The 12,288-nt window shown below is 49.2% G+C and overlaps 1 protein-coding gene across 1 annotated transcript; it reads left to right on the top strand.

Annotated features, from left to right (window-relative positions):
- The first annotated feature begins 267 nt into the window (after positions 1-267).
- FOXF1 (forkhead box F1) lies at positions 268-6,699 on the top strand. The gene is made up of 2 exons (XM_054048913.1): positions 268-1,748; positions 4,906-6,699. Exons 1-2 carry the CDS (start codon positions 716-718, stop codon positions 5,064-5,066), a joined length of 1,194 nt encoding a protein of 397 aa, XP_053904888.1. The 5' UTR covers positions 268-715; the 3' UTR covers positions 5,067-6,699.
- Positions 6,700-12,288: the final 5,589 nt, after the last annotated feature.

Raw genomic sequence — 12,288 nt, forward strand, 5'->3', positions numbered from 1 at the left:
AACGCCCTCTCTCCCGCCCCCCCCCCAAATCACCCCCACAGACCGCCTCGGGGGGGGGGCGTATTGAAAAGGGATTGACGCCCAATACGAGAAGGAGCCGCCTGGGAATCAGTTGCAAAGCAGTTGGCCGGAGTGTAAAGGTCCCTTTAAGTGCCCACCAGAGCTGAGCCTGAGCGAGGGGGTGGGGGGAGAAAAGGGGTGGTGGGGGAGTTGGTTGGGGCGGGGAACTCCCGTTGCTTCTTACGTCTGACTGTCAAGATCCGACAGACGCCGCTGACACGAGATAAAGTTAAAGGCGATCGGCTCGGCTGGGGGCAGAACCAGCCCGAGTGAGATGAAAAGCAACTCCCAGCAGCAGCCGAGCTGAGAGCCAGGAGGCGGCGTTGGGGGAGACCGGCCTCTTGCAAAACAACGTAGGGAAAAAAAAAAAGAAAAAGAAAAACCAATTCCAGGGGGCTTCTCTGCTCCGCACCCGAGCCCGGACAGCGGCCCGGTCCCTTCGCCTCTGGCTCAGCCTTGCCGCGGGGCTCGGATTTAGGGGCAGGGTGGAGGGGTCACTTGCGTTTGTTTATTCCAAGGGGCTGCAGGCTCCTGGTGGAAAGACCCCCTGCACCTAGAGGGGGGGCCACTCACAACCCCCAGCAGCGCGGCCGGGGCGGGGGGGAGGAGGGCCGAGCAGAGGGGGGCCGGAGCTGGTTTGGGGACGCCGCTGTCGATGACTGCAGAGGTGCAGCAGGCTCCTTCCTCTCAGCCCCCTCCTCCCGCGGCGCACGGCGGCTGCAGCCTCATGTCCTCCGCGCTGGAGAAGCAGCAGCAGCCGGGCTCGGCCATGGAGTCCGCCTCCTCCGCCGCCAGCAGCACCCCGGCGGGCGGCGGCAAAGCCAAGAAGAGCAACGCCGGGATCCGGCGGCCGGAGAAGCCCCCTTACTCCTACATCGCCCTGATCGTCATGGCCATCCAGAGCTCGCCGTCCAAGCGCCTGACGCTGAGCGAGATCTACCAGTTCCTGCAGAGCCGCTTCCCCTTCTTCCGCGGCTCCTACCAGGGCTGGAAGAACTCCGTGCGCCACAACCTCTCGCTCAACGAGTGCTTCATCAAGCTGCCCAAGGGGCTGGGCCGCCCGGGCAAGGGCCACTACTGGACCATCGACCCGGCCAGCGAGTTCATGTTCGAGGAAGGCTCCTTCCGCAGGAGGCCCCGCGGCTTCAGGAGGAAATGCCAAGCCCTCAAGCCCATGTACAGCATGATGAACAGCCTGGGCTTCAACCACCTCTCCCCGGAGAGCTACAGCTTCCAGGGCACGGCCGGGGGCCTCTCCTGCGGCCCCAACAGCCTCGGCCTGGATGGGGGCCTGGGCATGATGAACGGGCACTTGCCCAGCAACGTGGACAGCATGGGCCTGGGGGGACACTCCGTGCCCCACCTGCCTGCCAACGGCGGGCACTCCTACATGAGCAGCTGCACCGGCTCCTCCGGGGGCGACTACCCGCACCACGAGAGCTCCGTGCCGGCCTCCCCGCTGCTGGCCAGCGGCGGGGTGATGGAGCCCCACTCGGTCTACTCCAGCTCGGCCTCGCCGTGGGCCCCTTCGGCCTCGGCCGCCTTGAACAGCGGGGCGCCCTACATCAAGCAGCAGTCCTTGTCCCCCTGCAACCCCGCGGCCAACCCGCTCTCCTCCGGCCTCTCCACGCACTCCCTGGACCAGTCCTACCTGCACCAGAACAGCCACAACGCCGCAGAGCTGCAAGGTAACAGGGGAGGTGGGGGGCCGGTGCCCGGGGCCTTCCCAGGTGCACTGCTGAGGAGCAGGCCAGAGAGCATGCATGCAACGTAGGCGCAACATCCATGCAAGTGATCTCACGCGAGCCATGCAATAGATCCATGCAAGTGACCGTACGAACACTTCCTGCAAGTGTTTGTATGCTCAGGCATCACACACACACACACACACACACACACACACACACACACACACACACACACACACACACACACTTACATGTATGGACATGCACGCCTGCACACTTAAACATATACACACGCATATAGAGGCGTGGGGCCCCGGCCTCTACCTCTTTTCTCCCACGGCTGTTGTGTAAATTTTGTGACACCATTTTGGCGTCCTTTAGGAAAAGATTTTAAATCTGCCATGGCTAAATGTGAAAAATAGGCAGATAAATACAAGTGTGTGTGTGTGATATTTTAGTTATCTATCTTTCTGATTTCAAATTCCATTTAGGAATTCAGGCCCCAAATCTGATATCACTCCTCCCACCTTGTTCGGTGCACTCTGGTTTACACTGGATTCCTCCAATTTGGGGTTATTTCTCTGCAGTCTCTTCGCAGCCTGTATAACAAACAAGAGTAATTGCTGGCTTGGTACATTAACGATCGCTTCCTACCTCTGCAAAGCAGATCGGTAGAGCTGAATAGCGATATCCACACCTAAGCACTCACATTAGAGCCGTGAAATGCCGTCGCTTTTGCAAACAGAGCTAACGCTGCAGTAGTTTAGGGGGGAATTTGGCTAGGGACAGGAGGATGTCCCGATAGATGACCCCAAAGTAAAGTAATCTAGAGTTCCTTGGGTTAGACTCTTCCCAGCCAGGGATCATGGTTTTTTCCTTGCCAGGGTGAATTAAACCAACGCGCCTACTCCCCTTGTGCTGGGGAGACCAGCTATTCTTTGCAGGGAGGGAAATATCCCGCGAGGTGCGATTTCACCTAGGGAGGGGGGTGCGGTTTCTAGGAGCCAGGAGCTGTTGTGGCCAGGGGCTGAGCCACTCCCGGACAGGGCTTGCTTCAAGGAAACACGCCAGTGGAGAGGGTTTAGGAGGGCAGCGGCCGGCAGGAGCGGCGAGCTCTGGGAAGAGGTTATCTCGGGCCCAGCGGCCTGCGGCTTTGCTGGGGATTCCCATTGCCTGCGGTGGGGACCGTCCCACGCTGCGCTGTTTGCACCATCCCATTGCAGGGCACCTAGGGTGAAATCCCGGCTCCATTGCAGGCCGGGGGAGGGGGGTGGTTGTCCAGAGGCCAGGATTTCGGGATTTCACCCCTGTCATGCATGGCCTTGAAACCAGTTCCGCCGGGCTGTTTTTCCGGGCATGTTTTTCTGCGCGGAGGTTGGTGCTTTCATGTCCCGTGTGCACTTTCGTCCTAGGCCCTGTGCTATTGAGAAAGGCGCGGGGGTGACTGTGGGACCCGAAGAGGGGGAAATGTTCCGATATATTTTCACCCGATCTGAATTAATCGATTAGATCGGGCACTAAAAGCGTCGAAGCAAAAATGAATCCAGATCTCTGGATCAACTCTGACCTCAGTGGCAATTCTGTTCGATCGGGTCCTTGTATCGAGACGCTGTAGACACGATGAACTGTATTAGTGGCCCGCTCGATCATATTTTCTGTTAAGGCTCGCAGTAAGAATAGAAACGAAGTGATCGCAAAGCAGGAAAGTTTTAGAACTGCCACACAGAGTTGCTGTTTTTCAATAGGGCTAAACCCAGGGTTTCTCCTTGGCCTGACTTTTGTGTTGAAACCTGACAATTAACTTCAGCCGCCCTTTAAAAAAATCGCTGCCTCTTTCCCTCTATTTCTCTCGCCATTTTAATCGAGTGCTATTTGGGGGAACTGTATTTTTAATACATCTCCGGGGGGGCCCATCTGGGCTTTGAAATGCGGGCCTGCTGGAGAAACGTACAGTCCGGCGTGTAAACGGAGTCCCATAAAATAAGGGTGAACCGGAATAGCGGCCATGGAATAGCAAGAGTGAACACTGCGGTGTCACCCTTGGCAGATCTCTTTTCCCACCTATCCGATGGCAGGTGGAACGCTCAGCCCCTCATGTAAACATACTGTTAAGGGAACTAAACTGCAGAGCCTGGAGTAATCCCGATTAATAATTTCAGATCAACTGCGAAAATATAATTGGAATAGACTGGATGAATCATTTCAGATTAGCTGCAAAATTCTATGGGACTAGTCCGGATTAATTATTCGAAATTAACTGCAAACTATAATTTATTCCGAATCGGAGAGACACACTACGGGGTTTTTAATACAAGATTTTAAACACCAAGCGTGTAACAATGGCACCAACATGGGAGCACTTGGTTTTGATCGATTAGATAGAAGGAAACGTTTCAGAGTTGATTGATTTTGTGCTGGAAAACATGAATAATTCGGAAGGCTCTCGGCACCCTTGCGCTTACTAGTCATTATTATCCTTGTTCCCACTGCCGTGGCTTGCTTTAATATAGCATTGCTTTGCTTTGGGTGTCACTGGGGGAAATCTCTTTGGAGGTTTCACTTTGATTTCGATGGGAGTTCTGCTTTAAAACCCCAGGCTCGCTGGGCTCCTTCCATTTGACCCCCACGTTTGCTAACTCTTCTTGTTTTCGTTGTCAGCGCTCAGGAGTAGTGGGAGCAGGGAGGGGTAAGCAGTCAAAGCCCGGTAGGTCCCATTGGAAATCAAGGGGCCTTTCCCTCCCCCGTTGACTCCCACGGAAGGAGCATCAGGCCCTCAATCTGTACATCAAGGACGCAGAATGTAAACACACATCTTCGAAATGCTTCTGCTTCCTTAGCCAGCCAGGAAATATACCGCCCCATCCTGCAATTCGCATTCGGGCAAAACTCCCATTAAAGTCAATGGGAATTTCCTCTGAGTAAGGACTGCCATGACAGCACCTGTTTGTGCGCAACAAAAACCCCTGGGATGATAAAGCAGCACTGGCGTGTTCCCTTCCGTGCAGTGAAAACCCTCCTCCCAAATGCCCCCCAGCCAGCACGGGGTGATGGTAGAGAACCCCCAAGCGTCTTCATTTGCTTTAGGCCTCTCTATAGGATTACTGATCTAGTCACTTGTTAAAGCGTCATTTTAATTCTGATCCCCGATTTCTTCCAGGAATCCCTCGGTATCATTCCCAGTCTCCAAGCATGTGTGACAGGAAAGAATTCGTCTTCTCTTTCAACGCGATGGCCTCTTCCTCGATGCATTCAGCAGGGAGTGGATCTTACTATCATCAGCAAGTGACATACCAAGACATCAAGCCGTGTGTTATGTGATAACAGGCAACTAAGCCAACTTTTGGGGACTCCCCCCAATCACGACACAAAGGAAACTTTCTATGTGGAAGGGACCTCCCAAAAGACCCTCTGTGCTAAAGGGACATCCAAATAACTAGACTGATTTTACTCTGGAGGTATCTAAGCCATCCGCAGAAGCCTGGCGTTTGGGAACATTTTGAAATGAATTAACACTAAGCTAAAGAAGCAGGGATGCACGTGCCTTTTTGGAAAGGGTAAAGTGAACACGGGGTGCTGTCTCTTTCCTTCGTGTGTAGCATCGCTCGGGGGCTGTGAGCTAAGTTTCCAAGAATCACGTGTCTGTTTCATTGCTAATACGAGCTCTTATTTTTTATGGATGGGGTGGGAAAAAAATCCAAACTTGTATTTTTTTTTTAAAAACCATGAGTGTTAAAAAAAAAAAAGAAAAGAAAGAAAAAAAAAAAACATCCGGAAAATATGGGATGAAAGCGATCGGGAAGGGTTTGCTTGGACCAGAACTCTAGGCGCGATGAGCTTTAAAAGGAGAATGGAAATCTTTTGGAAATGGTCTGGTTGAGATGTGTAACTGAAGGGTTAAAGGAATTGCTTGGAATCTTCTTCAGAACACAGATGGGATTTCTGGCCAAGGGCTCTTCCAATCCCTCACTGTCTTAAAAAAAGAAAAGAAAAGGGAAAATAATTCCTCTATGTGCCTGTGTTATTCCTTTTCAGCTCTTTACTGGGGTGTGGGGGGCTTTCCTGCACCATCCAAGTCCATGGGTCTATTGACTTCCCTGAGAGCAGAAAAGAACTCCCCATACCCTCTTTTCATGTGATTGTGCATTTGTAGCCTATTCTCCAAATTCTGCAGTATATTTTGTGGTCTCCCTCTCCCTGTTGGGTTAGGGAATGTGTGAATCAGCGCAATACACTAAGGACTAAACATTGGCTCACGAGGAAGTGCAGGGGTTTGGCGTCTCAATAAGGGCAACAAAACGACAAACCCCCTCCCATTGGCTTTATCCTAGTCTCCATTCTAGCCCCTGCGTTAGAGACGGACTTTTTTTTTTTTTTGCCTGCAACCCCGCATTAGGTAAAATCTCCCAAAGGGAGTTATTTGCCTGCCTCAGACTGCAGGATCAGACCCTATGCAGAGAGAATAAGGCACTTTGAGAAAAAAATAGCCAGGCTCATCCTGTTATTTATTCTACATTTTTTTTTTGTTGCTAATAATCGAGACACCAGTAGCCTCAGTTGATCAGTATTAAAGTGGTGTAACTTTGTTGGCAATATTTGCCATATGGATTTTTTTTTAGCTAGCCATTGTACATTTTTTAAAATGTCTGATCTGCGTGTAAAGACAATCCGCCCCGTGTTTTATATAAATATATATATAATGAAGGGTTATTTCCTCTTCCCGTCCCCCCCTTTTTTTGTCCCGGCTTTGGACAGTTCGGTGACACCTATTTTAATTTTCTTCTGCACTGTATTAAATGGTCATTATGATTTTTTTGGCCCCCTTTTGTGTGTTTGTCCTTTTAAAAAAAACCGAACCAAAAATAAAACATGTATGTTATTTGTACATGGGCTTCACAATTGTATGAACAGCAAATAAAGTAGCATGCGGTGTAATACATGGTGAGAGTGTGCGACACCTCTATGGGGGACATAGGGCCCCCCCCAAAGTCTGTGGGAATCTTTCCATTGACAGCATTAGCCTTTGGATCAGGCCAGAGAGGGCCCAACTGTGCATTATTTGGTTCCCCAACTCCCTTTGCGGTGCCAATGGGATGGTAGGGTGGGCAAGGAAGGCATAATAGGACCCTATATTTACAACGAGATCTTCCCCCCTCTCCAAACGGCCATAGCTCGTATCCCTGCAGTCCAGGATAATTTACTTGAATATCTTCACTTTCTTTTTTTTTTTTAACAATGTCATATTTCAGTGCAAACTTGAAAGGAGCTGCTATTGTTCTTGGCTTCTGCTTCCAAGAAATCCTTTATCCCAGTCTAAATTCAATCCCCTTGTTTTAAAGAAATCTTTCAAATAATAATAGTAATAATTTTAAAAATACCCGGAGGCGATTTTTGCAAGGAGAATAGGATTTTTGACAGATTTTTTTTTTGGTCAAAGGAATTTCGTGCTGATGAAGATAAATATAATTCAAGTCTTCCTTTCTCTTTTCTTCCTACCCATTATACAGTGGGATTTTTATCTGCCAACACCGCAGTCTGCTTTTCCTATTCTAAGGAACTAATATGGTGTGTTTTTAAAACGTATGTTGGGATTAGCTGCAGCTAATGGAGGAGCGAAATAGCCAGATATATTTCATGGACAGCGGTGTCCTAAATCAAATGTTCTGTTTTTCTTGCTTAGGACCAGATTCACAGCCAACTGACTTAATGGGGTTGGGATCAAGCCCTTAATGAATGACTTGAAATTAACTAGCTTTACTTTGATGACACTTCTTTTCCTCTTTGAGCTGATCTCTGGACTGGACCCACCGCAGCTCCAGTCGCTCTTGCGATCCTCAGCTCCTGAAACTGGTTCTTTTCAAACTTGACATTTTGGACGTGGGGGGTAATTTATTTGGGGCTCGGTTACATAGAAATTATCGATAAACCCGACGAACGCAATTGATGGCACAAGCCGCTGTCTCTAAAGAGAAGGCAGACTGGTAAAGCCAGGGACTCTGTCTCTTTTTGGTAATTCGGAGTGAAGTCAATAAAGCGACATTCACTTGACCTGAAGGGGCTTTTATTTCGGAGTAAAGACCAAATAAACCCCCTTTCTCTCCCCTCCCCCGCATTAGAAATAATAGAATGAAATGCGAAAAGAAATAGTGGAGAAATAAAGAGAAAAATCAGATCAACGGGCAGAGAAAACGCCTTAAAAACAAAATACTCAGCCCTCCTCTCCGCCATAACCACCCTCCCAAAACAAAACTTACCCTCAAACCCAGCAATGGCAAAACAAACAGCAAAAACAGCCACTACTCAGGAAAATTGCAGGTTTATTGCCCGAAGGAATAAACACTAAACAGCAGTAAAAGGACAGATCTTCTGCGTTGCAACCGCGCTATCAAAAGTCTGTTTGCTTTGCATCCCCCCCCCTCCCTGTTTCTTTTCCTCTCTGCTTTGGGGTGCATGGCTCGTTGTGACGTCTCATTAACGTTTGCATTGTTCTTTCCTCCTGCTGCTAGTGAGACTTTCAGGCATTTTTATAAACTGTAAATTACCAGGTATTTTATTGATTGTGTTTTTTTTTTAAGACACTAACAGAATTAAAAGACCCCCTCCCTCTCTTGAATCAGCTTTGCTAAAAACCCCAAGCGCCCCACATGCCTTGGCTACGTGATTTCGAAAACAACCTAAAGAATTGTCTGCAAGAGGCCAGATTTTTCAGTTTCAGGAAAGCTCTGGGTGGGACCGGACGGGCATCTGAGGGCTGAAGCAGAAGGCGGCTAGCAGTTAGAAAGGAACGGTGCTGCCGCTTTTCTCCTCTCCTTAGCCAGGGAATGTAGGTGTTTGCAGGACAATTCGGAGCTAAATAAAAGTGGTTTACGTTTTGCGTCTCAATTCCCCAAGAAACCGGTCTTATCTACCGATGTATAGCGCACATAGGTCGCTAGATCGGATCTATCTAGCGGATTGTGATGTTATCAATCCAATTATACAGAGAATCGGGCCAATCATCTTACGCTCTCGAAAGATTTTGCTACAATAACTTGCTACCCACTCTCCAAAGCCCCCCCCCCGAAGGAAGGCTTTGCTGTGAGGCGCCCGATGCTGGGCAGGGTCAGTGGGAAGGAATTTGACCCACACCAGCCTTCACGTTCCCAGCGTATCCGCTTGGCCTTGCGGTTGGGGACCTTTCTGACTGCACCATCCCTCTTATAGGCAGGGACACTGCGGCAGGCTGAGTCTGTTACCTTCGGAGCTGGAGCTGTTGTCTTTAAAGCCAACTCTCCCCCCGGGGGACCAGGGCCGGAGCCTGCCACCTGAAGGATCTGGTTGAAGGCACAAAGCAGCCCAATGTCTGAGATCCACCCTCACTGGGCTGCATGTGCGGCTGTGCTGGGGAGGGGAGGGGGGAGGAGGAATCTAGCTGAACCTAACACGAATTTCCCAATCTTAATCGCGACTAATGGCTCGTATTAAACACCAGGGCTCAGTGGAGGATGACACCAAGGGCTGTGATCTCTTCCTCGTCTACTTACAACCCCACACAGCGAGACGGAAGCCAGAAATGGTATCGCTAGCTAGAGATAGGCACGCACCTATGTATAGGACGCGGGTAGTTCTCGCTAAATAGCGAGAGAGCACGGGAAAGGTATTGCGGCAATAGATATTGACAGGCATTATCCATAGGTAAATAGCCATATAGGTAGATTAGCAGTACAGAGACACCTACATTTCTACTTCTGTATAAATATACATACCTATATGGCGCTAAAAGAAGAACAGGAGTACTTGTGGCACCTTAGAGACTAACAAATTTATTAGAGCATAAGCTTTCGTGGGCTACAGCCCACTTCTTCGGATGCATAACACGGCTGTTACTCTGAAACTTGTCTACATGGCGCTGTAATTCATTTCTCTCTGTCTCTCGCTCTTTGTAGGTATAAATACAGTATATAAATTAGATATAATTCATATACTGCTTATGCAGAAACTAGAAGTATATACATGTATTTTGATATAGACCTGTCAATTAATCTGTGGATAGATAGATAGATGAGAGAGAGAGAGAGAGAAAGTGTGTGTGTGAGAGAGAGTGTTTCTGCATTAGAGGTCTATCTATTATTATCTTCAACTTTCTGCATTAAAGAGAGAGAGACTGCAGAAAGTAGAGGCTATAATACATCTACCTCAAATGCAGAAAGTAGAGATGTATAGCACAGGCCAAACAGGCCAGCAGCACTCTGTCTCATACACCTAGAGCCAGGCAGGGAAAAACAACAGCCCCCTGGAGGCTGCTATATCTCTGGGCCAGGCCTTTCTCTTGTGTGAGTTCCTCCTGTCATAGCAAAAGCTTGTCTTGATAATAACTCTGCCCTTTATGGGACTTATTTGAACACAGCTGATCATGTGTGCACACACACATATATATACGCACGATTGTGATGTTATCAATCCAATTATACAGAGAATAAGTGGAATAAGCGTACACACACACACACACTTAATCCACAGGTCCACACACAGGCATAGCTCTAATATCTGCTTACCTTAAATCTCTCTAGTTTGTTTTTTTACTGCTGCTAAAATCCACAAAGATTCATAAGAAATCTCTGCCCTAAATAGATACAGCTATTTATCCATGGCATTTCACTGAGTAGCCCTGCTAGAACTGGGCCATGTAACATAGAATCCAGGGTCAGGGATTTTGCTTCCGAAGCAAATATCTTTACTAGGTGCGTCCGAGATAAAGGTCCCGAGGTTAGAAGTTCAAACGCCACCAAGTGGTTCTTTTCCTTGAAGTCTCCTTATCTTTCCCAAGATTCATTTTCAGCCTTCAGCTTCATTTCAGGCTTGCCTTTTGTGTATACAATAAATCCCTGGAAAGTCTGGTCTCAGGGTGGGTGGAGGGAGAGAGAACGCACCTTGCAGGCTGCAGGCCGAGTCTCCCAGAGGCCTGAACTCCATTCCACAGGAAAGTTTTGCATGGTTAATTTTTTTTTAAACCTGGAAAAACAGAACCACCACATACTATGGACGCCACATATTCCTCAAGTCAGTGAGCGCAGTCTAAACAGACAGGCAGCACTCCATCTCATACACCTACAGCCAGGGAGAAAAAGATAAACCCCTGGAGGCTGCTACATCTCTGGGCCCTTCTCCTGCATCAGGACAGCCCTTTCCCCTGTATGAGTTGCTTCAGAAGATAGAAGACGACTTGATAATAACTATGCCCTTTATGGTACCTATAGGTGTGCACGCCTGATGAACTGTGTCCAAATATGAGCAGACACCAAATACACAAAGGCCCAGATGCTCAAATCTATTTAGACTCAACTCCCACTGATTTCACTAGGAGCCTATACCAATACTTTTGAGGATCCGGGCCTAACTGCTTGGCCATAGTCTCTGGCTCAAGTGTCTCCCAGGTAGTGTCTCCCAGGTAGGCAAGGATTTCCCCTAGCTATGGTTTTCACCCAGCAAAAGTCCTGCCTAATGAGTCGGTTTATAGCTTTTTGAAGGTGCGCCCATGACTTGGATGCCAAGAATATTCTCTAGCAGGTCAGGCCCAGCTTTTCACAGGTTGGGGATACACTTCTCCAGCTAAGTCCCCAGCTGTGCAGCAGAGAAACGACTACCGGGGCATCACTGCCCCTTAGGAAAAAGTAAGATCAGCCACTCCCTGGTTTCATAGCGGGGTTGAGTTTGAACAGGGGCATGTTCCCTGGGAGGATGGAGCCAGAGTTAAAGCTCTAGTGAAGCCAAGTTCCTATTAAACAGAGTAGGAAAGAGGAGCAAAATGCCACCTTGACCTCAGGTCTTGGGCTGTTGCTCTGTATTTTAGCCACCCCACCCCCTTGTTGCATGGCCTCTTGCCTCAAAGAGCAAGTCTGATCACTGTATTTCAAGCCAGTCCTGGCTTTGTAGGCGGGGGCTGCGGTCTTTTGTAAATTAGGAAAATAAAGCAGCGCATGATTTCAAAGGACTTGGTGGGGCTTAAAGGGGAATGGCTTCCGGGATCCCCCCTCCCGCCCCTTCCCCCAAGAGAAAAGAGGCGCAGCAGAGCTAAAAGCGACTAGAGACGGTAACCTTTCTAGGAGCAGAAATACTCGGCGGCAACGCAAGGGTTAAGAGGCCTTCCAGCAGAGCCCTTTAACACGGCGCTAGCGCCATCTGCCGTCCGCTCGGGGTGCGGTTCTTCAGGGCCAGGGCCGTGCGGGGCAGGACCCGTGGCTGGGACTGCCTGCGTGTGGTAGCACCTTAAAGACTAACAGATTTATTTGGGCATAAGCTTTCGTGACTAAAAACCTCACTTCTTCGGATGCATCCGAAGAAGTGAGGTTTTTACTCACGAAAGCTTATGCCCAAATAAATCTGTTAGTCTTTAAGGTGCCACCAGACTCTTTGTTGTTTTTGTAGATACAGACTAACACGGCTACCCCCTGATGCGTGTAGTAGCGTGTTTCCCCCACCGTCACACTGCTTTGTGGGCACGGCTCCCCTGGCCCGAAAGCCCAACACACAACCCAGCAAAGGGCCAGAAGAACAAGAGCGGAGA

This window comes from Malaclemys terrapin, chromosome 14 (assembly GCF_027887155.1).
Source record: "Malaclemys terrapin pileata isolate rMalTer1 chromosome 14, rMalTer1.hap1, whole genome shotgun sequence".
NCBI classification, from domain to species: Eukaryota; Metazoa; Chordata; order Testudines; family Emydidae; genus Malaclemys; species Malaclemys terrapin.

What these genes read in the sequence shown, in the direction of transcription:
- FOXF1 (XM_054048913.1), top strand. Translation starts at nt 716, where the DNA reads ATGACTGCAGAGGTGCAGCAGGCTCCTTCCTCTCAGCCCCCTCCTCCC. An exon ending in CAACGCCGCAGAGCTGCAAG is followed by an intron (nt 1,749 to 4,905) that starts GTAACAGGGGAG and finishes GATTTCTTCCAG; the next exon opens with GAATCCCTCGGTATCATTCC.